The 27,447-nt window shown below is 39.7% G+C and overlaps 2 protein-coding genes across 8 annotated transcripts; one reads left to right on the forward strand and one right to left on the reverse strand.

The window, feature by feature from the left end:
* The first annotated feature begins 1,325 nt into the window (after positions 1-1,325).
* herpud2 (HERPUD family member 2) lies at positions 1,326-18,539 on the forward strand. Of its 6 annotated transcripts, XM_061776552.1 has the most exons (9): positions 2,030-2,223; positions 2,302-2,564; positions 3,354-3,431; positions 3,892-3,984; positions 4,070-4,281; positions 4,621-4,959; positions 6,156-6,279; positions 7,782-7,890; positions 17,368-18,539. In XM_061776552.1, the coding sequence occupies exons 2-8, from the start codon at positions 2,418-2,420 to the stop codon at positions 7,854-7,856; spliced, it is 1,068 nt and encodes a 355-aa protein (XP_061632536.1). In that variant the 5' UTR covers positions 2,030-2,223; positions 2,302-2,417; the 3' UTR covers positions 7,857-7,890; positions 17,368-18,539. The 6 variants fall into 6 exon arrangements, with proteins under 6 accessions (XP_061632533.1, XP_061632534.1, XP_061632536.1 ...); XM_061776549.1 differs by lacking the exons at positions 2,030-2,223; positions 7,782-7,890; positions 17,368-18,539 and adding exons at positions 1,326-1,458; positions 7,288-7,754; XM_061776550.1 differs by lacking the exons at positions 2,030-2,223; positions 7,782-7,890; positions 17,368-18,539 and adding exons at positions 1,486-1,821; positions 7,288-7,754.
* tbx20 (T-box transcription factor 20) lies at positions 13,298-27,426 on the reverse strand. Of its 2 annotated transcripts, none has more exons than XM_061776547.1 (8): positions 27,231-27,426; positions 25,189-25,501; positions 23,993-24,157; positions 22,533-22,641; positions 21,214-21,372; positions 19,862-19,938; positions 17,199-17,311; positions 13,298-16,321 (listed from the first exon to the last, which is right to left on the reverse strand). In XM_061776547.1, exons 1-8 carry the CDS (start codon positions 27,358-27,360, stop codon positions 16,011-16,013), a joined length of 1,377 nt encoding a protein of 458 aa, XP_061632531.1. In that variant the 5' UTR covers positions 27,361-27,426; the 3' UTR covers positions 13,298-16,010. The 2 variants fall into 2 exon arrangements, with proteins under 2 accessions (XP_061632531.1, XP_061632530.1); XM_061776546.1 differs by having other exon boundaries at positions 17,199-17,314.
* Between the last annotated feature and the right edge of the window lie 21 nt (positions 27,427-27,447).

Here is a 27,447-nt window from a genome sequence, read left to right on the forward strand (position 1 = left end):
CTTCCTAATCTTCCTCCCCACCACCAGAGTCATCTTACGCACCACCATCCTATGCTGTCTAGCCACACTCTCCCCTACCACTACCTTACAGTCGGTAACCTCCTTCAGATGACATCGTCTGCACAAGATGTAATCCACCTGTGTGCTTCTACCTCCCCTCTTGTAGGTCACCCTATGTTCCTGCCTCTTTTGGAAAAAAGTGGTCACTACAGCCATTTGCATCCTTTTTGCAAAGTCTACCACCATCTGTCCCTCCAAGTTCCTTTCCTGGATGCCGTACTTACCCATCACTTCTTCATCACCCCTATTTCCTTCACCAACATGTCCATTACAATCTGCACCAATCACGACTCTCTCTCGCTCTGTCTGGGATGCTCAGAACTACTTCGTCAAGCTTCTTCCAGAATTTCTCTTTCAAGGTCACATCCTACCTGTGGGGCATAGCCACTAATCACATCACACATAACACCCTCAATTTCAAGTTTCAGCCTCATCACTCGATCTGATACTCTTTTCACCTCCAAGACATTCTTAGCCAACTCTTCTTTTAAAATAACCCCGACTCCATTTCTCTTCCTATCTACACCATGGTAAAATAAAGTAAACCCTGCCCCTAAACTTCTAGCCTTTCTGCCGATACACCTGGTCTCCTGGACACACAATATATCAACCTTTCTCCTAATCATCATGTCAACCAACTCCCGAGATTTTCCTGTCATAGTCCCAACATTCAAAGCCCCCACATTCAGTTCTAGGCTCTGTGCTTTCCTCTTCTCTTTCTGCCGAACAACCCGCTTTCCACCTCTTCTTCTTTGACTTTGACTCACAGTAGCTGAATTTTCACTGGTGCCCTGCAGGTTGACGCCACCGGTGGCGGACGTTGTTAACCCGGGCCACGACCGATCCGGTATGGAATTCTTTGGATGAACGCTCATATTTGTTTGGCAACATTTTAAGACGGTTGCCTTTCCAGACGCAACCCTTGCATTTATCCGGGCTTGGGACCAGCCTACAGTTTGCACTGGCTTGTGCCCCCCATAGGGCTGCATTAATTGTCTGATGTCATGTGATAAAACTTATGTCATGTGAATATGTGGCTGTAATGTGTAGTCTGACCCAGTTTGCACCCAACATTTATCAAAATTAAGACCTTAATTTCCCTTTTAAAAATTGATAATACTCAGATCTACCTTTCATAAGTTTTAAAATGTGATTTTGTCATACAATTGCAATATTAAATAACTAAAGCACTTTCCTTTACATTCAAACAGAAATGTTACATTGTTGAGCTACGACGACATTTTATCCGTTTTCGTAGTCGCGCCCATGTTACGTCATGACGTAGGTCACCCGACGTGGAAACGTCACATACACTTCTGCAATGACGTCATCGACAACGCCAGGGTCTGAGTAAACGGAAGACGACGGCGTCATTTCACCATCGAGGCATTTAAACAGGTACACACGGAAAGCACGTTAAAGCCGCCTTTTCCCTTTCAAGGCGCTGTGAAAGCCGCGAGTCGCCATGGGGGAAACTGGGCGGAAGCCGTGCTGTTTTGGTAGCCGCCGAGCTAAAGCGAGCTAGCAGCGACGTTAGCCGCCGAGCTAACGCTGATAAACATGCCAATTAAAAAATACTGTACGCTATTTGTTAAAATCCGCACGTCGGGTTAGTGCCATTTAGTTAAATACTTAAAACAGTTCGAATAGTTTAACAAAAAATAAACCTGGTCCCCAAATCGTTTTAAAAAAACATTTTTTTTTTATTTTTTTTAAAACACCCATTCGAAGAGTTCAGCATGACTTCTAAATGCCAGCAAAGTTAAGTATCGGCTCTTCGTTCCCTCGGCAGCTCGAACTCAAATCACTTTCAAAATTAATCCCCTGAAGCCTGTTTAATTTAGCAGCAAGACAGTTTGTAGACATGTCATAAGTTGAATTATAAGAAAGCCTCAAGAAGCCATCCCTGAAAAGACATAAGACGTCTGCTTTTTTGTTTTGAAGCCACATTCATTCTCTTGAATTTTGTTGGATAATTTTTTTAAAGTTTACATTTTGGAATACATTGCTATTTCTATTTATTAGAAAAAACATAACCAAAAATAATAGTAATTTTTGGGTGGTGGAACAGATTAATGGTATACATTTCCATAGGGAAAATGTATTTGATATGCGTGAATTGAGGTCTGAGCACGGTCACTGAATTAACTAAACTAAGTCAAGGTACAACTGAAATTTAAAATCCCTTTAGTGTCTTGTGAGTTCATATGACCGGTTCTCATTTCTCCCTCCTGCTGCCAGAAATCTCCACAGACGGAACAAAGCAGAACCCCCAAGAAATGATGTAGAAGGCGTAGCATCCCGCAGCGTTGCTTTGAAGGGAGCTTCCTCAGGAGGTGACACCAGGATTATGAGCCATGGAGTCAGGGGCAGCAGACACCCCAGTAACCCTGGTCATCAAGGCCCCCGACCAGAAGTATGAGGACCGCACCATCAACTGCTTCCTGAGCTGGACGGTAGAGAAGCTCAAGCGTCATATGGCCAACGTGTACCCCGGCAAGCCTGTGAGTCATGCTCGGACGTCTCTTTGTCATGGATTTGTGAAACAAGTGTTCGGTATTGGACAGTTCACCATGATATCACAAGTACTTCCGGGTGGCAAAAGCAGGAGCTTTCTATGATGGCACCACCAGTAAACAAACACTTCCATATCATTTGACCAAGAAAGAGTGATTTAAAAAAAAAAAAACAAGATAGATAGCTTCCATGATGATTTTAATCTTCTACCGCCGTAGTTTGAATGTGTTGAAGGTCAGTTGAGAAGATGAGGTTGCGTGAGATGGAACACCGGCTGTAATTCACATTTCACCCAGTAGGTTGTTTAAAAAAAATAAACGTGGTGGAAATTCTGAAATAAGTCAAGTGGGAGTGGCTAATTGACTTTTTTGTTAACACATTCACTGCCATTGACGGCTTTAGAAGTCAAATATCCATGTTAACTGGGAAGGCTGGCAGTGAATTAATTAAGGAAGGGCATGTGGGCTAAAAACTGCCAAACAAATCATCCGAGTGACTCGCTGTGGCAATCCCTTTGGGACAAGCCGAAAGTTACAACAAAAATGGGATTTATCCTCCATACACACAGCTTCTGCTCAATTAATTTAGATTTTTTAAATAAATCCAACCTCAGTCTTTTGGGGTATATCTGGTGGTGCAAACCCAAACACAGCAAGTTTTTGTGATTGTTTCAGTTCACGTTAGCCGTAGTCAATCACTTTTATGCCACCCGAAAGTATCCTGGCGCCTGTTCACAAAAAAAAAAAAATTCGAAAGATTTCCTCTGTGTACTGCAGCGGTCCAGAGATCAGCGATTGGTGTACTTGGGAAATCTCCTGGAGGACCACCTCCGTCTCCAAGATGTGCTGCGACAGGTACACATCGATCACAGCAGTCTACCATTTTGGTTTGGAGTCGCCATTTTAGACTCAATTTGGTCATTTCCTATGGTTCTTCAAAAATGATTTTTGTCCTAGAGATCTTGTCCGATGGCTACCAAATTTCAAGCAGATGCAGTGAACCCCCGCCTATTTGCGGTTCACTGTGCACAAATCCAACTTTTTGTGTTTTTTTGTTTTGTTTATGTTTTGTTTTGTTTTGTTTCTCCCGCCCCCAAGAATAAAACCTTTGTACAGGATATCGGGGGAGGAGCCAAGTTTAAACTGAGTTATTAGCAGAAGTTATGGAAAGTCTTCGCTGCATGTGTCAGTTTTTTGCTCTGCTGAGTGGATAAGCAACTTCTAAATGCTAACCCAACCCTCAGATTTTTTTCAACCTAAACCCAAAACCTCCTCTTGTGGTTTCTTGCATGTCTGTGCCAACCATTTGAACCAGCATGACGAGTACCACGTGTTGCATCTGGTGTGCAACTTTTGCACCCCGCCGGGCTCTCCCGCACCCTGTAGTGCCTCCACGGTCAACGCCGGCGTGAGTACAACGCCGCCATCCCTCTGTTTGTCTACTCCTCTCTGTCACGTGTCAGTTTCTGATTAGTCCTCTCATCTTTGTTAAGAGTTCCAAAACTGCAATCTCGACACTTCCTGACATTCCTGCTGTCCCGGGAGGTCCAGATGGGCTCAGGCATCGAGGTGGCATCCTCAACTTGAACCCTCGGAGACCTGCTGGCATATTCATTACCAGGCCTCATGGAGGAGCTCAGATGTTGACGCCCATGCAGATGTTGTGGTGGCAGCAGATGTATGCGCGGTACTACTACATGCAGTAGTGAGTATGATTCGTCTCACATTGCTTGTTGTGCAGTGTACATACAATATGAACTCAATAATATCGCGCTACAGGGATTTTGTGTGTGACAGGAAATGTTAATGAGTCTCCTGTTTTCAGCTTTGAACAAAATGGATGCAGCAGCAAGTAGCTAAGACCATTTGATAGAATTATAACATGTAACTAGGGCTGGGTGATAAATCAATTCAATTATGTATTTTTATATTTTTTTTTAGTTACTTATTTTAGTGACTTAGTGCATCCTGCTTGTTTTTCGAGTCTTTTCTGGTGTCAATCCTCCACGAAACAATATGTCGTCCTCCGCCTTCCTCTACGCAGCCAAGCGGTGGTGGCGGCCTCCCGGCCTCCCACCTTCCCAGCTGCCACCTCGCAGCCGCCGCCTCCCCGGCCCAACGAAACCGCGCGGCCCCCGCTGGAGCCCGTCCGGGCCGCCGACCCCCTCCCGGAGAACTTGGTGCCGCCTCCCGCGGCCGACGCCAACATCCAGATAAACGCGCAGGCCGGGGGGGGCGTGCTTAACGTGGACGAGCCGAACCGTGACTGGCTGGACTGGCTGTACGCGCTGTTCCGAGTCTGCGTCCTGCTCAGCTTCGTCTACTTCTACTCCACCTTTGGCCGCTTCGTCGTGGTGGTGGGAGCCATGATGCTGGTCTACTTGTGAGTCCCTGGGATTTGGGCGAGAGAAGCGGGGTGCACCCCGGACTGATTGCCAGACAATCGCAGGGCACGTACAGTATGGACAAACAAGCATTCAGACTACAGACATTGTAGAATCCTCAATGAGGCTAATGGGCATGTCGTGGGTTTGTGCGAGAAATCCCGAGTAACCCGAGGCTCCTTGACTGTGATGAAGACGTGCTAACCACTAGCTGGATGTGCTAACTACTAGCTCCGCCGCGCTGCCCTAGAGCTGGTAACTGTTAGTCAAGATTGCGTCTCTGCTTACCTTTCTTTTAGATTGTAGTGTGTCTGACCATTGCTTAAAAGTGGCGGATTTTTCAGCCAGTCAGTTGCCAAGTCATAGGCAGAGAGAGTGCGTGAGGGCGAGGTTATGTAAATTAGCCACTCTCACACGTGACAGTGGAAATTGCGAATGGCTCGCTCACAGGCGCATTTTCAGAAATAGGCACACGACAAAAGATTGACTTGGTTGTTCAATTTCACACTTGAAGGGTGGGCAGATACTATTTGTACACGCGACATTAAAAATAAGGCTGTAACTAGCGATTATTATAATAATAAATTAATCTGTCGATTATCTTTGGAATGAATACAAAAAAAAAAGACCAAAATTCCAAACTATTCAAAAACAGGATCTTATTTCAAATTGGCATTCCAGAAAATGCACAAATATAAATTGATTCTCATTCAGTTACTGGTTTGGTCCTTTACGTCTGTCAGAACATGGGGAAAATGTTTTCCCAAGTAAAAGATGTTTGCAAATGTCTTATTTTCATGAAAAAAACAAAGATAATAAGTATATATTTATTATTATAATAAATAAATTATTAATATTACAGTTGGAAGGCTGAAATTCTGAGGATTTGGGCAATTTTAAGTTCAACAAGGTCTAACGATGATCCCTTTTAAACTCGCAAGGATCACCGGTGACACCGCGGTGAATGTTTCTTTCAAATGATTGACAAAAATACACAAAAAAGACCAGCTGTTTTAATAAATAATATATCTATTATTATGGTGTTAATAGATTTCCAAAATTGGTTATCAATTGATTTGATAATCGATTAGTTGTCGATTCATCGTTGCACCTCTATATAAACATGACTTTGACATAATATGTCCCCACTAAACACTGTTTGAGGCAGATGTTTAGATAGTTCTTTGTGTTTTAGGCACCAGGTGGGCCGGTTTCCCTTCAGGACGCTGGAGCGGCAACAGCGGCCGCCGAACTTTCAGGATCCTGAGCAAGCCCAAGCTTGGGAGGAAGCAGAGGTGCAACGGGGCGTACGGGAATTGGTGCGTTTTGACAAATTGCAAAACGCTGACGTACACACTTAACATGTCTGCGAACAGAGAGGAGCTCGAACAGTATCTTCTTCGCATCGTAGCGTGAACTTAGCACGTTATTTCAAGATAGTTTTACCTTCAAACAAGATAAACAGGCAAGTGTTAAATGATAGAAGAGAAGACATATAACATCCTGTTACCCAATTAGTAGTAAAACAAAAAAATAATAAAAAAATGGGAGGGATGATTACTTGGTGAGTCGAAGAAATATCTATAGAATAATACATTCTGAAAAGATTCAATAGTGACAGCCCTAGTATGAGTACAATAAGAACAATGGGGTCGTACTGGGGGGGAAAAAAAAATAGTGCTCCGATCAACCGGAGGGCCATATCACATTTAGAAATGATGTGATAAGGTCATAAGATATCCTATTGGTCTAAGAATGAACTTTTTACACGATTACATGATACTTAGCCTTTTAGTTTTTTTGGTGTGGTAGCATTATGTTTTCATACATTCTAGACTCAACTTCGACCAAATTACATTCATTAACTTTTGGACAAGGAATGAATTTCACGGGATCATTTTAGTTTCCGAAAGGCGTTTAATGGCTTACTACACTCCAGTGGAGCAAATGAATGACGCTAATTTGATTTTAAGTAGTCGAGGTACACTGCTGACCATGGACAATACTTTAATTTCAAAAGTTGGCTCTAGAAAGACTGTACTATTATATTAGCATTATAAAAGTGGGATTGTACTGAGACTATGAAAACAAATGTCATTTTTTTAAGGTTGTTTTACAACTTGCGCATTGTCCAAACAAACTTCAATTTGAAGGGTTAAAAAGTAAAAAGGAATGTATATTTTATAATGATGACAAGAGCCGATGTTAGTTAAAAAACGTATGCGGTAAAAGAAGCAAAAAAAGAATCTTAAAAATTCCAGACGGCTGAAAGTGGAGTCAAATCCAAGAAGGCCTGAGGGTTGAACGGCGTGTTTGCTCGTCTTCAGGAGCGGGTGATGGACGACGGCATGGAGGAAGCCGAGCGAGAGGACCGCGGCTTGCTCGCCACGGCGTGGTCCTTCGTCAGCACCTTCTTCGCCTCGCTCGTTCCGGAGGGCTGGCCCCGACGACCACCCGATTTACCCCCTGTGCTCCGTCCTCGTTAGTCCTTAACAAGCCTCAACCGGCCTGTAAACTAGTGAACCCATGTACATTTTTATGAAGGCTCCTCACTGAAGTCTGGCAAAGAACTTTTGGGAAATACTATCATTATAATAGTAACAATCAGTGAATGGATGCATAAAAACACAAAAGGGGAGTGCGCAGTCCTCTAGGGGGGGAAAGGTGAATGTTTCACAATGTGCATCATGATGGTGTGGTTTGTCTATTTAACAATTTACCCGCAAGAATTTTGTTTGAATTCATGGCTATACTTATTCTTTTTGGGGGGAATAAAAAGCTTTCCGTCTGTTCAGTTGTTCTACTTTTTCGTTCTTGTTAGTCCTCTACTGTCCTGCTGGTGGCAGCATGCGTCCACGGCAAAGGCAGAACGCAGGCAGGCCGTCGCATCTCATGAACATGCATGAGGAGAGCGGAGCCGGGATTGGCCAGTGAGTGTTCAACTTGTTGAAAACCATTCGCGCTCACGTTCACGCCTACAGGCACTTTACAGTCTTTCATGCATGTTTTTGGAATGTGGGAGGAAACCGGAGTACCCGGAGAAAACCCACGCAGGCACGGGGGAGAACGTCCAAATGCCACACAGGCGGGGCCGGATTTGAACCTGCAACCTCAGAACTGTGAGGCAGATGTGTTAACCAATCATCGCCAATATTAAATACAAATACATCTTGGTTTATTATGAACTGCACTAGATATGCAAGGCTATATTAATGCTTGAAATTTAGATAGAATCAGAAATGTGTTGACTGCACAGGAACAAACTAGCCAACCGTCTGCCAAGGCCAAATCATTTGTAACAAATCTCATTTGAGTGCAGTGTGACTCCAGTCGTCTTGGTGACGATAATATTAAACTAAACCAACACATCTGGAACATTACATTAATACACAAATACTGTATATGCAAAAGTTGAATGAAAACAACAGCTCGTGTATGTAGTAAAAAAGTACACACATCGAGCGACAAAAAAAATCAATCAATAAATTGTCTACATGTAAGCAGTTAAATGCCAGTAGTATTCTCATCAGCGGTGGAGTCACAACTATACATAAATAAATGCAACTATATATAGACATAGCAAGAATAGTCAGCAGCATTGGATGTAGCAAAATAACTTCATGTTTCAATAAAGAGAAAACAACCAGCAGAATTGGAAAGTGACAACTCTACATGAATAGACACGATATACTGTACATATGCACAGAACTTCATATGAAGAGTAGAAAACGTAGTCAGCAGCATTGTTTTTAGGAAAACTGCAGGTTTCAGTTTAAACCAAAAAAAAAATATCTATAAACAGTTGAAAAATATTCTATTTTTATATATTTGATGTAAACTTCTGGTGTCATCTGTAAATGTAGATTTGAATTGAATTTGAAGCAGCAAGACTAATCAGCAGCATTGTATGTAACTAATGACTATAATGTAACAATAGTCTACATAGAAGCATTTCAATAGCAATAACAATAACATTATCAGCGCTGATACTATGCAGACTATATTAATGTCAGATGTGAATGTGCACAAAAAAGCAGCAAGAATAGGCAGCGGCATTAAACGACACGACGCGATGCACTTGGGACGAGTCCTCCGAAACGTCGTAATGCAATCAGCATGGATTTTTGTGTAGCGGGCTCAATTAATTATGCATGACATGGGCTTGACGGACATTTGATTTGGTTACGTCCCCTCCCCGCCGCGAGCCGTCCATCCAATCGGGTTAGGATCTTAACTCCGGTGCCCTCCTTCCGCCTTCCATCGCTCCTTATCTGAGCTGAGCTTTTTTTTTTTTTAAGAGTGTTTGGACGCTTGTAGGATGTTTCATCATCGTAATAAGTTGTTGTTATTCAACCTGTTTCTCTGCTATCAAACCTCCTTGTCTTTAGAGGACATACTCACTTCATTACACCGTGTGGGTGAGAGTGTGTGTGTGTGTGTGTGTGTGTGTGTGTGTGTGTGTGACAGTTTGCTGAGTCTATTTGAGGTCACCACGCACACACACAGATACAGTGTATAGTCTACTGTTCGCATAGCTAAAGGTGGCTTGTTAAGATTTACTGGACACTTGATGATGTTAGGTTGTTAAAATCATGTTCATTTTGTAGACATATTTGATCATTTATAAGCCATAAATTAGCCAAATGTTTATTATTGTTGCTGTAGTTTGCATTGAACTTAAATAGTACTTGGGTTATGGTAAATTCTGAGGAGGGATGTGTGGTGACCCACAAGAGGGAGACATTCACCAGGAGTTGCAGGAGATGAGAGAGTCAGATGGAGTTGTTGGCTTCAAAGGGAGTGGTTGGCTGTTTGATGTGAAAACACTCAGTTTGGACTGTATGAGGAGACTAAAGTGACATGAGTGGTTCTCATCTCCTCGTCTTGTTATTTACCCCATCTCCACAATTGGTGATATATATTCCAATGTGAATGACCAACTGTATATTAGTAAATAAACAGAAGCAAGAATAGTCTGTATATAAAAGCTGTATATAAATATTTTAAAAAAAATAACTTTTTGATTTGAGCGATTGAAATAAATTCATTTTTCCACCATATTCAAATTTATTGTGGTGCACCTGTGTATGCAGTTGTGAATGAAATTAGCAATATTAATTCCAAAATATATTTACACGAATAATACAAATACAATTCTGACCATTATATCACCATTAGAAGTAGCCATAGTAGTAATCACAATAGGGATAAAAACAAATCAAATAATGGCTAAAATAAGAAAGTAAGTACAAGTAAGAAAATTACAGGAGATGTGTACCTGAAGTGCTTAGTATTTTGACACGTTTGAAAGAAATTCAAAGAAAATGCATCAGAGAAATGGCAATTATTTGTTTTTATTAATCTTATACAGCACATTATTGTAAAGATCTTTACAATACAATTTTTTTTTTATAAAAGTGGAAAAAAAGGAAAACATGATTCACTCGATGCAAACTGCTGTGGATGTTAGCTTTATAAATGTCAATAATGTCAAACTTTTTATGCTAAACGTGTTCCTGCGACGCTCCGTTTAAATTCCGCGTCCACTTCCTGTCTTATTCGTGTCTCATCACGAACATGTCGCTTGTCCTTGGAGCACTTTGGGTGGCGTCTTGGCTTTTGAAAGCACTTTGCCACTAAATGCCCGCAGACACGCCATCCATCACGCGGCCTGCTCTTAATCTATTAGCATATTGTTAGCAAGATAGCCGCCGCCCGCCAGCGCCCCGTAACCGACCTGTTAGCTCGTCTTGTAGCGACTGCTAAAAGCCCGAGTGGAAGAAAATGGGCCAAAATGTTAAATTGATAGAAACCAGGCAGGGGTTGCAAATGTACTCACACTCCGTACTTAAGTAGAAGTACAGATACTTAAAATACGTTTAAAAAAAGACTGCTAAAGGTAGAAATACTCATTAAATGCCTGTACAAAGACTCTGGAATGTACTTAAGTCCAAAAGTTAAAAGGTACAGACTGACATGTACTTATGTGCAGTACAAAAGTAAAGTACAATCTCTGAAATGAACTTCACAACAAAAGTTAAAAAAAAAAGAAAAAAAAAAAGTGAAAAATAGCGAAGTGCAAAAGTAACAATAAAAAAAATAAAAAAATCAAGCCTCAAATGTACTGAAGAACAAAAGTACTTACTGTGAATTGTACTTAAAAAGTACATTTTGAAATGTACTTACCTACAAAAGTAAAAAAAAAAAAAAAGTATAGACTGAACTTTTAAGTACAAAAGTAACAAAACAACAAAAAACACAATTTTTGATTAAAAAAAATAAAATAAAAATACTAGCACATAATGAGTTAACAATTTACCTGTATGTGTTTATTTGTCAGATTAGATTCAATTTTGGTTTTGTTTTTTCAGGCTGGGTGGGAATAGCTTGCTTGTCCGAATCTGTTGCATCTCAACGTTAACGCTCCCTGGTTCACGTTACTCCATGTTGCTGCCGTTACTGTTGTTTTTCCCCATCTTATAAAACCTCAACATCTCCACCAAGCAATCAGTCAAGATTTCAGCTGCAGTTGACGTGACCTCTCAGTCTTTTTTTACGTCGCGCCATCACCTGCCGAAGTTAAAAAAAGATATCTATATTTTTGTGAGTGTGTGCGTTTTTCTTCGTTTTATTTTCCATTGATTCATTTTTAATTTATTTTCACATTTAATGTTATTTTACTTTCCATTTATTTTCACCACTAACAGAAATTAACTTTTGAAATACCGTATAATATTCTGTCACCAATTTTGGGTTGGATTTATTCCCTCATTTATTCATCTTTTAAAATCTCTTCCCCATTTTTTTCTATCGAATTTTAATTTCATTTCTAATTTTAAAAACATGTTCTCCACTTAGGAAAATGTTTCTTTTTTATTTATTTATACATTTTCCCCATCTAATTTTAATTGTGTTGTTACATTGAGTAATTTGCGGCTCTGGATGTTGTAGATACGGGATGTTCAGTCCCTGTACGACCAGTGTCAGAGTTTGGTTCGCATTGTACAGTAAGTCGGACTCGTTTCCAGTGAGGGTTGGACTCCGCCAAAGCCGCCCTTTGTCACCGATTCTGTTCATAACTTTAATGGACAGAAATTCTAGGCGCAGCCTAGGCGTAGAGGGGGTCCGGTTTGATGCCCTCACCAGGTCGGGGATGAGATCCTGCCCCAAGTGGAGGAGTTTCAAGTATCTTGGGGTCTTGTTCACGAGTGAGGGAAGAATGGAACGGGAGATCGACAGGCGGATCGGTGCAGCGTCTGCAGTGATGCGGACTTTGTATCTCTCCGTTGTGGTAAAGAAGGAGCTAAGTCGAAAGGCGAAGCTCTCGATTTACCGGTCGCTCTACGTGCCTACGTAGCCTCACCTATGGTCACGAGCTGTGGGTCGTGACCGAAAGAACCAAATCCCGGATACAAGCGGCCGAAATGAGTTTCCTCCGCAGGGTGTACGGGAATCTCCCTTAGAGATAGGGTGAGAAGCTCGGTCATCCGGGAGGGGCTCAGAGCAGAGCTGTTCCTCCACATCGAGAGGAGCCAGATGAGGTGGCTCGGGCATCTGATTCGGATGCCTCCCGGACGCCTCCCTGGGGAGGTGTTCCGGGCTCGTCCCACCGGGAGGAGACCCCGGGAACGACCCAGGACACGCTGGAGAGACTATGTCTCTCGTCTTGCCTGGGAACACCTCGGGATCCCCTCGGAAGAGCTAGAGGAAGTGGCTGGGGAGAGGGAAGTCTGGGCTTCCCTCCTGAGGCTGCAGCCCCCGCGACCCGACCTCAGTTAAGCGGAAGACAAGATGGATGGATGGAGAATTGCATCATTAACATTATTTTTGTGTTTGTGAATTTATTTATTTTCACTTCCATTTTATTTAATTCAGACATTCATTTGTAATTTGTTCTTTGTCTATTTGTAGTTTTATGTCCACTTTAACATGTATAATTCTTCTTAAAATTCTTCATTTTATTTTAACCATCCTTTTTCTTTTACCACAATTTTTTCCTGTGTAAGTTGGATTTTTTTTGCATTCATTATTTTTTTTCTATTTCATTTTTAAATTTCCAATACTTTCCCCCAATGTCCCGCTGTGCAAAAATGACTTCAATTGTTGTTGTTGTTTTTTTAAATAGGCCTTTACAAAAGTAATCCGCCACCAGAGGGTGGTGGTGGATCAGTATTATATTCCCAACGTCTACTTGAATTTAGTCTCTACCAGTGTCATCTACATAACCCTTATAACCCCATAATCTTAATAATCACATTCTATATATGTATAAATAATAAAAAAGATGTGTTCCTCATCTGTTATGTGTAAATGAATGGAAAGAATAAACAGTCAGCATTTGGGTGGTGATATATATTTTTTAAGTTTGACAACTTTTTTAAAGGTGATACATTAGACATTATTTTCAGACAACAAAATAAATATATTGCACTTAAAAAACAAGATCAACAAAACACAAGATTGTTTGGTGCTCAAATGACAACAAACATACATTTGTTGTTTGTACATTTTACATTCATGGAACCCAAATAAATAGGATGAAAAGAAAATGTTTTTTTTTTTCAATGTACACATTCTTATGCGCCATCACAACATGTTTAGGATATAAAAATTAGAAACTAACTATGAAGGAAGACATCTAGAAACCAGAATTGAAAATATGACATCAGTAGTGTGACTTTTCAGTCAAACCTTTCTGTTTCAGTGATGAATATGAATTTTAAAATCCTAATTGTGAGGAAAAATTCACATAAAAACAAGGTTATCATGTGACCATTTAGCTGAGTTGATGTTTATAATACCTGTAGGCCTTCTTTCAATGTAATCCAGTATAATCTAACATTTGGACGCCAATGTTAATATCGACAGTATACAGAATATACAAAAAGTCTACAGACCCCTGTCTTAACTGCCATCTTTTTGTGACATATAAATCAAAATACATCATTTCCAAACTTTCTCGGCCATTGCTGTAAAAATAAATGTCAGGAAAAGTCTGCTAGAACAACTGAACTTTATTCAGTCTTAATCAGAGGGACTTTGAATCAATGCAGGTGTGCACTGACTGACGTTTACCATCAGTTTGAATGTGATTGGTTAATTCTGAACACAGCCACATCCCAGTTATAAGAGGGTGTGCACACTTTTGCAACCCCATTATCTCAAGTTATTTTTTAATGTCCCCATTGTACAGGCTGTAGGTCACATTGGTGGAAAAAGCTTTGAATTAATTTATCTTATTCCCATTTTTCATATCACAAAAACCAGGCCTTTGATGGGGTGTGTAGACTTTTTAGATCCACTGTACTAAAAGCCAAATAATAATAACGAATAAATGACATGAAAAGCACGGATGACAATTCCCAGGAAGACAATTTTTGTTCTTTTTTCACTTTCAAACGAAAAGACAAAATGCATCTAGTTAGCGTTCGCTAACAAGCGAGGAAGTTTACGTTTTTAAACTTGAAGTTAGCAACTCAAAGTGAAGCTTTTTTTTCCTTTTTTTTTTTAAATGATGTAGTCCAGCATGCGTGCTAGCGTTTGTTTGTCTCTCTATAATGAGCCAATGTAGTGCTTCCTTCCTAACTTAACATTTCTTACGTATTATAGTACACGTGTTTGGAAGTTCGTTGTCTGGTTTCCAGGAAATGTCGGCAGCCTCACGAGTCGTCCCAGCGACGATCCAAACCATTGAGGTTGAAGCTTTTCTCTTTCTTTTTTTGTCTACCTGAGAGGTGACATATTCCTGAATCGGCTTCCTGGTCCTCGAGGATCCTCGGAGGGCTCTCTCTTAGGTTTTGTTACAGTTGCAGTTTCTCCTTCACTAAGGACCGCATTATAAAAGAACAATGATTATAGTACGAGAATATAGTATTAAAAGAATGAAGTCCAGATTAAATGTTGCAAATAGGAAAAACAGCCGAAAGAATTATTATTTTTTTCAGTAAAAAAAGAAAACAAAAAGTTTTTTAAGTCTTAATTTGGGGGAAAAGGGTCTACATTTCTTGAATAAATAAATCAGAAAACATTTCTTGGTTTGAAGAAAACATCTTTTTGGGAGGGAAAGTTAAAAACAATTTGGGAAAAAAAATGTCTTCATTGGAAAAAAAAAACCTCATTTAAAAAAAAAAAAAAAAGTTCAAAAATTACAGGGAAAAGTTTTGATTTGAATTAAAAAAACTTATTAGAAAAAAGTAAATCTCACAAGAAAAAAAAATCTTTTTCCTGGTACAAATCATAATTTTTGGGAATATTTTCTTTTGAAAATTATTATTTGTGTTTAATATTAAGAATAAGTTTTTTTTTTCTTTTTGAGCAAAAATTTTGTAGTTCCGAAAACAGTTGCAATCTCATGAGAAGAAGTCTTATTTTTATTTTTCAGTAAAAAGTCTTAATTTTGAGGGGAGGGGGGGAGTTGTGATTTTATGAGAAATCACATCCTATTTTTTGTTTTTAAAAAAGTCATAAAATGTTGCAATATTATGAGAAAAAAAAGTCTTATTTTGTCCTTAATTCAGTCTCAATTTCGAAGAAAAAAAGTTGTGATCCTTTGAAAAAAACATTGTAATCTTACAACAAAAGGTCACTATTTTCAGATAGAAAAAAAAAATCGGAATATATCAGGGGGGGAAAGATGGAAAAAAAGATATTTTTTCAATAAAAAGTCCGAGTTTTCTGAAGCAAAAAGTTTTTTTTCCCAAATAAAAGGTTCTAATTTAATGAGGAAAAAAAAATTGCAATCTTGTGAGAAAACAGGTCTTAATTTTGTTCTTGTAGTATAATTATTCTTATTTTCCTTTCAGTGTGGCCCTTTGTCCAACGTTCTATCACATCCAAGCCATTGATTGAGGTTCGCCGTCTTGTTGCATTGGCAAACAAACATCGGTAGCTCTGCTTTCTGGTCGTTGAGTGCCAGGATGTTCCTCTCATGGACTTTTTTTTTATTGTTTCTTCCGCTTGTTGGAGGTCCTTTTGTTATTGTTGCCGGGGCGGGTGAACTATTTACACAGGATGAAAGCGAGGCGGTCCGGCCGAAGGGGGTGGAGTCAAGTCATACGAAGGGCGTCATGACGGCCGAGGGGTGGCGCAGGCCTTGGATGGTGGCATAGGGACCCTGCTGAAAGTAGTGGTGGTAGCGCGGCATGTGGAAGGACGGGAAGGATGGGCCGCCGCTGGGCGCCAGGGGCACGCCCAGACGGCCGTAGGGGGGCAGCGAGCCCTGGATGGGGTGCGGCAGGGAGGCGGCCCCGGAGGCCCCCATGGTCGACAGCGACGGAGGGGGCTGGAAGCCCGAGAAGCCCGACGCGCCGCCGCTCACCCACGAGCTCAGCGACAGGTTGTCCGAGGCCATGAACGCTGAGCCTGCGCACATCAACGCATAAATTGTTTTGTCATCTTTTTTCAAGACAATTCAATGATTCTCAATGTACAGTTCAGTTGTATTTAACTTTGAAGTTCCTTACATTCGCATTTCATCTTTAACATTTTTAGGCACAATTTCTATGTGCAATATACAGAAATGTTGGTCATGATGGTGATACTTCTCATTTTTTAATCATCTTTTTTTTGGGGGGGGGGAGTAATATTTTTTAGAGAACAAGTCATATTTTTTCAGGAATAAAGTAATTACTATTATTATTATTAAAGTCATATTCTTTAAGAAAATGTAAACGTTTTTGAAAAAGTCATTTTTGGGAGAAAAAGGTAATATTTTTAGAGACCAAGTCTTATTTTTCAAGATAAAGTAATGTATATCTTGAGAAAGTCTTACTTTTTTGGGAAAATACATTTTTATGAGTTAAAAAATGTAATTATTTGAGGGAAAAAGTGTTGATGACACTAGAATTTTTTTTTTTTGCCCCGAGAAGTTTTTTTCATTTTTAAAAAACATTTATCAGAGATAAAATGTTATTTTTTTCCCAAGACATTCAGATTTTATCATAATACATACTGTACATAATGAAAACTCAGATTTTCTCCCAGATAAAAAAAAAAAATAAAAAATAAAAAATCAGAATTTTTTACAAGAATAGAGTTGCTGTCACACTGTATTAATAATGGAGCTGCCTCATGTTGCCAAAAAACAAAATGTTTATTTGAGCGTATGAGAAAAAGCTTGGGTAATAAGCCACACGCTGCTTCAACGGACATTATCATCCAAGCTCACGTAGCAGGCTGCTGTGGTAAATCCTAGAATATGAATAATGATAACGATTATAACAATAATGTTGCTAGTCACCTCTGGCGTGTGGCAGGTGTCCGTCGTCGGGCATGTGGTCGTCGTCTCCGGCATACGTTCGGATGGGCGAGCGGGCGTACGAGTGCTTGTGGATCAGATTCTCAACACTTTCCCTGCAGCAGAATTCCAAGAACGACAGCCCAAAATAAATCTCTTTGTTCTTGTTCAGCTCAGCTCCTTCTTCACCACCACAGACCGACGCAGAGTCCGCATCACTGCAGACGCTGCACCCATCCGCCTGTCGATCTCCCGCTCCATTCTTCCCCCACTTGTGAACAAGACTTCGAGGTACTTGAACTCCTGCACTTGGGGCAGGATCTCCACCCTTTTCCGATTCAGGAACATGGTCTCAGATTTGGAGGTGCTGATTTTCATCTCAGCTTCTTCCACTCGCCTGCGAACCACTCCAGTGAAAGCTGAAGATCGTGGCCTGATGCAGACATCCGTACCACATCTTCTGCAAAAAGCAGAGACGTAATACTGACGTCCCCAAGCCGGACCCCCGCAACGCCTCGACTGTGCCTAGAAATTCTGTCCATGAAGGTCATGAACAGAATTGGTGACAAAGGGCAGCTTTGGCGGAGTCCAACCCTCACACAAAACAAATCATATTCGACTTACTGCCAGCAATGCGGACCAAACTCTGACACCGGTCGTACCCGTATAAGGGGGTCCTGTAGCCATACTCCCGGAGTATTCTCCACAGGACTCCCCGAAGGACACGGTCGAAAGCCTTCTTCAAGTCCACAAAACACATTTAGACTAGTTGGGCATGCACCCCCGAGGACCCTGCCGAGGGTGAAGAGCTGGTCCACTGTTGCACAGCCAGGACGAAAACCTCCCTGCTCCTCCTGAATCTGAGATTCAACTTCGAGACGGACCCTCCTCTCCAGAACCCCTGCATAGACCTAACCAAGGAGGCTGAGGAGTGTGATCCCCCTATAGTTGGAACACACCCTCTGGTCCGCCTTCTTATAAAGGGGGACCACTACACCGGTCTGCAAATCCAGAGGCACTGTCCTCGATGTCCATGCGATATTGCAGAGGCGTGTCAACCAGGACAGCCCCACAACATCCAGAGCCTTTAGGAACTCCAGGCGAATCTCATCCACCCCTGGGGCTCTGCCACCGACAAGCTTTTTAAGCACCTCGATGACTTCAACCCCAGAGATAGGGGAACCCGCCTCAAGAGTTTCCAAACTCTGCTTCCTCCTGGGAAAGCATGTCGGTAGAAGTGAAGAGGTCTTCAAAGTATTCGTCCCACTGACTCACAACGTCCTGAGTTGAGGTGACCACTGCCCCATCCGCACAATACACAGTGTTGATGGTGCACTGCTTCCTCATCCTGAGACGCCAGATGGTGGACTAGAATATATATATATATATATATATATATATATATATATATACACACATTTACATATATATACATATACATATATATATATATACATATACATATATACATATATATATATATATATATATATATATATATATATATATATATACACACATATATACATACATACATATATATAAGTAGAATATTTCCGAGTAAAAGTCGGAATAATGTGAGTAAGAAAGTTATGACTTCACAACTAAAAAAAATTTTTATGAGAAGAAAAATCATATTTTTATCAGAAGTAAATGTTATTGTTTGAGAAGAAAAGTTGCATTTAAAAAAAAAAAAAAGAAGGAAGTCTTCATGTTACGAAAATCAGATTGAATCGGATCTTTACACACAGTTTGTACACAGTATATACAATAACTTACTTTCAAGCAAACATGTTTGTCATGCCATTTATGTTTTGTTACTTCCTTGTTGTGACATAATCCATATCATAATCAAATCTGACATTGTGTTTCTTGGAACAGTTTTTTGTGTGTGCGTGCGTGTGTGTGTGTGTGTGTGTGTACCCCCACACTCCCCCCAAGTGCATTACCTCATTTGAGTCTTGTCAAGCCCAGTGACACAAATTGTTTGCGTGTTTGTGTGTGTGCACGTGTGTGTTAAGCGTATGCGGTGGTCTGCATGATGCCATCCATGCGTCCACATTAGCCCCTCCCCCCTCCCTCCAATCAGGTTAGTAAAGTGCAATATGTGTCAGCAGACCAGTACAAATGTGCGTTTTTATCAGCGCGACCCCATGGCAAAGTCCCACAATGCACTGCGAGAGGGAGGGAGGGCGGGGCCTGCTGGCTTCAATCACTCAGAGTCAGCCAATTGGATTAAAGCGCGTCGGAGTGCAGCCGCATGGCAACTGTTCACTAATCACGTTTTCTCTCTCTAGCTCCCCAAAGATCAATTGATCAGCTCCAATTCACAGCCTTCAAATACACTCTGACACCACCCCCAAGTGTGTGCTTGTAAAAGCGTGTCCATTACGTACAGCGGATATAAAAAGTCTCCACACCCCTGTTCAAATGCCAGGATTTTGAAACATAAGGAGCAAAAAGGAAACCCAAGAGAATTCATTGCAAACGTTTTAACATTAATGTGACCTATAACCTGTCCAACTCCATGGAAATTATTTGAAATGATTTACTCCAAATAAAGTTCACCTGTTCGAGTAGGCTTTTATATTCCAATCGTACAGAGTTGAAATGGATTATAAATTGCAAGTTAAAACAGAAAATGGCATTCCCAGAATTCCCTGTACCTCTCCATGTCCGTCAGCCGCGACGAATCCCGAAATCCTTTGGCGAAGGGGTTACTGTCGATCTTCAGCTTGGTGATCTGACACGCACACACACGCGCGCACACACACACACACACGCACACACACACGCACACACACGTTGCTTTTTTTTTTAATATTCACTGAAAAAAACAAAACATTTTTTTTTTGCTGTTTTTCTGCTCAAAGAAATAAAACTATTTGTTGCAATCTTGTGGCATCTTGGTGCCAAGGAACTATGTTGAAGTAAGTTGAGGAGTTTCATTTAGACAGAACTAGTACTTTGCCTACCTTTTGTGGCATTTAAGTGTCAAGGACCTATGTTGAAGTGAGTTGAGGATTGTTTTTTAGAGGAAAGTAGTGCTTTGCCACTATCTTGTGGCATTTGTGTCAAGGAACCATGTTGATGTGAGTTGAGGAGTTTCATTTAGACAAAGGTAGTGCCATCTTGTGGGATCAACAGGTAATAATAATCCTCTTGGGGGGGGTGAATTAGGGGGACACTGTACCTTTAATGGTGGTAAATTGCCAGGTTAACTTCATCCCCCACATTCTATGTCAGTAGCGTTCACACAGAACAGCAATGCAGGTAAAACATGGTTTGACAGGCATTGTGAAAGGGGCTACCGAAGAAATAAACTTAAAACCTTAAACACAACTTAGACTCAGTCGCCTCTTTCACATAGAGATCCCACAAAATTGCGGCATCAGCCATAAAAGAAGAAGCTTGATTGCTTTTGACACTACATGCCGGTCGTTGGGAGTGTGTTAAACTTGAAGCCCCTGCCGACATTGTGGTCTACCCTTTCACACAACCTTAAAAGTACCTCCGAAAATTACCGGTCAACTTCATTGCCACAGAGCAGTGATGCAAGAAAAACACACTAAAAAGTTGGCTGTGTGAAAGGGACTAGTAGTATTGGAAAAACTTCACTTCCACAGAAAGAAAACCGTGAACACAGTCACTCACCGAATTCACTAGAATACCTTTACACACAGATTTTGCTGTCGGTGTGAAAGGGGCTCTTAATGGAAAACATTTGATCGTTTTGAATACCACCGAGACTCAGTAGCCTCTGTCACCCAAAGATCGAGAGTCGTGACAGAAGATGCTCAATTGCTTTTGACACCACAGCGCGGCAGTAGTGAGCGTGTTAAACTTCACACCCCTTTATATACGATTACACGCAGCTTTGACAATGCCTCCCAAAACAGCAAACGGCCAACTCGTTGGTCGGCAGATTTCGTGATAGTACCCTCCACACAGAACACCGACGTGGGAAAGAGTGATTTGGCAAGCTGCGTGAAAGAGACTAGCGGCGGGGGTGACTCACCAGCTGGTTCTGGTATGCGGTGACTGCGGTGAAGACGGTTTCCACAAAGACGAACGTGCGGAACTCCTCTGACTTGAAGTTGAGCAGCGAGGCCGTGTGCTCCTTCTTCTTGATGATGTGAACCCGAGGCTGGTACTTGTGCATGGAGTTCAAGATAATCTGAAAGCACACGCACACAATTGAGCCACTTAGAACTAGAGTGGGCTCACTCAATTTTTGGTCATTGCGAGGAAATGAATACAGAAAACATCCCTGAGAGTGACGTCATTCATTGACATATAAATCACTACAATATAAATCCACCTGTTTTTATTGCAGCCATAAAACTTTGAAGCTGCTCTCCTGTAAAATGAAAACAAAATTGAATTGAGTTAGTCCCCTCCAGTTCTCAGTAGCTCAATTTTTATGGTTTTGTTTTGTTCTGGCTGATTCGAGTCAAGATGCACAGAAAATGAAGCCGCCAAGTTATGTGACACAAAACCACTAATCCAGTATAATAATTGAACTCCTGAGAACTAGACTGGGCTAAGTCCAATTTAGATCATTTTTAAGTAAGTGTAGAAATGAATAAAGAGAAGGCATAACTCAGATGAATACTAGTGTAAATCAATGTTACGTTCCAATGTAGACATATAGAGGTCCTCTGTCCTCTATTGCACCAAGCAATTTTACAGATTCATCAGTGGGCCAACTCCCCTTTCCGAGATGGCCGTGCCCATGAAACTAGACTTAACATCCCACACAAAAAAAAATAATTCAACTGAGCTTCAGACATTGATAGAAGACTCAGAAAGTAAGTAGTGTAGTAGTTTGAATGATTAAAAAAAAATAAAGATATAGAATCCTTTTCTTTAACACATTCGCTGCCATCGACGGCTTTAGAAGTCAAATATCCATGTTAACTGGGAAGGCTGGCAGTGATTAATAGCTATTTTTAGTTATTTTATTTAACGTAATACACAAATTATGATCCCTTAATGTAAATAAATATATAACTGAAGATAAATGCCAAAGGGTTTCCTATTAGAAAGCTATCGTGCCTAACATGATGTATAAAGCTGTAATTACAAACGGACAATATAAAATATAATTATGAAAAAAATGAAAATGTTATAATCTGAATTCTTAAATTTGGTGAGAGTAAAATGTTAAAAATTGGATATGTATTAGTTAATGTTTCTTCTGCTGTAAGAGAGCGATTTAAAACAAAACAAAAAAGAGTTCAGTCAGTGCCAGAGCTGTATATATTTGAGTTTTAAAAAATGAAATGTTTTACAGTAATGATTTGAAATCAACATATAACATATATACAAACTGACGTGTCCGTGCTGGTCGAGCTCGTTGTTGGTGAGTTTGACCTTCTCGAAGGAAACCATTTGCTTCATCAGCTGCTCGCCGCTGAACGGAGAGTCGGGATGTACGTACAACCTATGAATGTAACACCACAACAGAGACGTCACACACTCGCCTCTGATTGGCCGAGAGCTCTCAAAGTAGCCAACCAGCGCATACATTTTGTGCAACAATTATATTGTTTGCATTATGGACATTTTTAACGGTCTTTTTTTTGTTGTTGTACCAAAATAAAAATAAGACAATATGACAAAAAAAAATAATTAAATGTATAAAATATTTAAATGTGTCCTTTTTAACTTAAAAGTTGGCTATTTGTGTCACTGTACACATTTTCAAAAATAATGCTGACATTGTTAATATTTTACCCTTTCCCATTGAATTAAACAAGAAATTGCCGCGTTACAACTACAATACTTGCGCTACATGTTTGAGTAAAATGAACATTTTTGTTTTATTCCATAAACTACTGAAAACGTACTGTTAAAACATACGAAACAAATAAGCAACACACGAGAGGGAGTGACGTGCTGGAGATCGTCACGGCTGTGATTCGGTTGTAGGGATGAGGCTAACAGGCCGAGTGCGGAAGGGAACATAATTTTTGACAACAGATCAACACGTGCAATTTCATAATTAACAGTGACAGGCGACAGAAAATTATGATTTGCATATTTAATCAGTTGTCCTGCTCCGCCAACAAATATAGTTCCGCAAATAGTGGCTTGACATGCCAAAAACGTCAGCGTCAACATTGACACGCACATTGAAATACACGAACACACAAATGAAGTTTGCCTTTACTCTTTCCCTTTCACGGAGCAAATTAGGCGATTTGTCCACGTTACGTAAAGTCGCGTCACGCTATTATGTCCCTTAAGTGGGAGTTCTACACAAAATAGTCCGGAAATGCTAAATGACCCGAGGACGGCGAGCTCGTTATGACTGTCCGCTCCTGTTTGTACATTTATTGTGTCATTAACCTTACATTACCACCGTTGATACTTTTAATCAAATATAATTTTGGGGATTATGTCCATATTTGTGACTAAGATTTTTGATGTTAGCTAACGGCTGAACGTTAAATTACCGTCTTTAGAGCACCTGTTAGGCGGAGTGATATATACAGTTAAAAGTCCCATGCGCTGCTGAACAGCGGTGATGGAATGACTTGTCCAATCAGATTGCTTGGGCGGAACTAACTGTTGCGTGACGCCATTTGGAGGCTTTCTTTGCAGGAAACGAAAACTGGTAAGAAAAAAAAGGTACATTTTTCTTTTGTTATTTATGTATTATTATTTAATGTTTACTTTAAGTATTAATTAATGAATTTATCTCCCCCGCCCGCCCCCAACATGTTTGTAGACATTTTACAGTTTGTGATACACCTTTATACACGCGTATATGAATATATTTTGATGTTTACCTGGCAGGTAGAGGAGGGTCAGCCTTGCCGGCCACCAGCCACGAGGATCTGTGGTAAGCGTATCTGTACCTCTTGTTGTCCACCGGAACAATGTCCATCAACACGATGTACTTGCACTCCTGCTCCACACCCGAAAAAGACACCCGGATGGTCGGGAACATCCGCCTCGAACACACACACACACACACACAAACACACACACACACACACACACGCACACACGCACGCGCAAGAGCACACTTTAATATCATTATTAGGAGGAGTATTTTTAGATTATTAGTCATTTCATTTAGCGTTGCCTTTCAGGGATCTCAAGGTCACCTTACAGTGACGTCAACAGTACTTTTACAAACATGCGTAATGGGGTATGCAATCAACACTAAAAAAAACAATAACAACAATGTTTACTATTTGATCATTAATATGAATATTAAAACAATAACTAAACAATGAATCAGAAATGTGAGAAATATATATATATATACTTTATTTCTCACATTTCTGCTGATTCTTTCATATTGATACAAAATATGTTGTCAGCTCGTTTTATTGGAATTATTCTGTAAATAATTGTCTCGTCGAGACTGATATTGTTTTATACATGATGTAATGTTCGTTTTTAACTGATCAAATGTTTCTTATACTGATATACCTTTGGCCATTACAAATACAGCAAAGATCGTTGAAGGCGATTGCATGCACGAAATCATCCGTGTTATTCAAAATAAACGACCTTATGTAGAATTTAGAGGTCTAAATTACAAATAGTATTACACTGTTTTATTATTTTTACACTTAACTCTATTAAAATCCATTGCAAAATGATGTTAGCAATCAATGTGACTCTTGACGATTTGGTAAGAAGTCATGTCTAAAATGGGGAATTCTTTCAATATTGAAAAGTCCACGATCTTGACGCTTTTGAACCAAAATGACACGTTTTAGTGCTGGTCAACTTACTAAAAACACTCATTGTGTGAAAGTTACAACAATGACGTACAATTAGCAGAAAGGGCTGAGTTGTATTATTATTATTATTATAAATGTGTTTCAGATTCATTGTAAAATAGTAATGAAAGTCCTTTTTTCCTGGAAGAAATAGTCCTTGAAGTACAAACATGATGTATTTATTATTATTATTATGATGATGATGATTATTATGATTCTGATTTTTTTTAATCTCTGTGTTTTGTCACCTTCCGGACTTGGTGATGATCATCTCGGTTCCGAGCTCGTGGAACTTGTCCCAGAGTTCTTTGGTCTCGAGGCTGCAGGAGATGTTGGCCATCTCCTCGCTGCACGGGACCCCCGGGCTGGTCGGGATCAGGGGCTCCGTGCACGCCCCCGCGGCCACCAGAGGCGCGCTCCCGACCAGGTCCAGTGAGGACGAAGATAAGGAGGAGGAGGAGGAGGAGGAAGATGAGGATGAGGATGAGGATGAGGATGAGGATGAGGACGAGAGGTCCGAGAGGGGCGGCTGACTGCACGAGGACTTCTCCACAAACTGCTCTGCAAAGGCAAAATTGCGTTTGGATTTATTAATACACACATTTGTAATTATAGAAATGAATTACAAGTCATTCAAATTATTGCAAGAAAGTTCAGTTATTGAGGTGACTTTCGTCGCGGGATACAATTGTTGTGATGGCAATCAAGGACAAATGTATGGTTATACTTTATTGTTAAAATATAGGTGTTAGTTTTTTTTTTTTTTAAATTAGATGTTATAATTCACGTTGTGATAAAAAAAACAAAAAACTGTTTTATAGGAATGAAAACATATTTTCATAATACAGCTTGTGAAGAAGGCCATGAAAAGAATTTATTATAAAAAAGTTTACAAATTTTGGGTGAAAACATTTTGTGAAGTGCATATTTAAAAAACAATTTTGAACAGTTACTTTTCATTGTAATGCATATTTTGAATTTATAACAAAAATATTTAGGAAGTCCATCACATTAAATTGATTATGCCTTTTTAAAATAGAATGCCGATACCGACAAAATATCACATTCTTTATAACTCAACATAATACCTTCAATAAATTCACTACAAATATTTTATATATATTTATATACAATTTCTCATAAAATACATTATGATTAATAGACAGAATACAATGCATTAAGTACATTACAATTACACGCTGTGTGCATGAATACAAGTTATTAATAAATACATTCTCATTTACTAAATCAATAAATAACACCTAAACAGAAAAAACACTACATTTATATTGTGTAAATGTTGCAATGAAATATATTCTGACGAATACAATTAATATGAAACACACAAAAATAAAAAGAAAAAAATAACACGACACTACCTACATAAAAACACCACAAAAATTTACTGTATGTGCATAAATACAAATAATCTTTAAATTATTTATTCTAATGTATCACCCGAATATGATAGCATAAAAAAAAACAAATAAAATGCATCACAACGGTACATGAATACAAGTGGATATTAAATATATTCTTGTTTTTTAACTCACTTTTTGACCGTAAATAAAAGTAAGTACAGTACAAAAATATATCGGGACACTTATGAATACAGGTTGTCAATACATACATTTATTAATAACTTGAATACAAGTAATAAATAAAGATGTGTGTAAAGATGAGTGATCCAGCTCCATGATGTCATCAAGCATATTCTATTTATTAATTGAATATAATACCCATATAGAAAATTGTAAATGAAAAAAAAAAAAAGTAATTTAGCTTCTCTAAATTGTACTATTTCTAAATGCGAGTAAGATGATAATTTTTGTTTTATGTTTTATTCTATACACCGCTGACAACACAACTCCCAAATTCCAACGAGAAATATTGTCATTTAGAGGGTTATTTTTAGAACATGAGAAATGGGTCAAAATAACAAAGAAGTTACAGTGTTTATTCCCCCCCCCCACGGAGCTGTATATTCTTATTTATTAACTCAATAGAATTCCATACATAAAGCCTACTTGACCGTATGTGCGTGAATACAAGTTTCCTTAAATATATAATTATTGCTATCATATACTGTACTGAAAAAAAAAAGGACTTTAATTTTTTAATGTTGCTTTCCTAAATTTCCAAGGTGCTTTATTATTACTCTTATTATGATACAGACTTCCACCTTCAAAATAACAAGAAAATAAAACGTAAAAGGGACACGAATTTGCGTCATACTTTTGCTTTTTATTTATATATTGCTTTTTTTCTTATTTTATTTTTTTGCACGTACCGAGGGGCTTGATGGTGCTGTCCCCGCCGTCCTTGTCCTTGCTCGGCTTGCCGCTGGACATGAGCGCGGCGATGGAGAAGGCGTTGGCCCGCGAGGAGAGCTGCGGCTTCGGGGAGCTGCTGTACTCCATATCGTTCCGCAAAGAAAGAAAGTTTAAAAAAAAAAAATCGAAATCAAAATGAAAAAAAAAAATAACCCCCCCCCCCCCCCCAAAAAA

Source organism: Phyllopteryx taeniolatus, chromosome 6 (genome assembly GCF_024500385.1).
Source record: "Phyllopteryx taeniolatus isolate TA_2022b chromosome 6, UOR_Ptae_1.2, whole genome shotgun sequence".
NCBI lineage: Eukaryota > Metazoa > Chordata > Actinopteri > Syngnathiformes > Syngnathidae > Phyllopteryx > Phyllopteryx taeniolatus.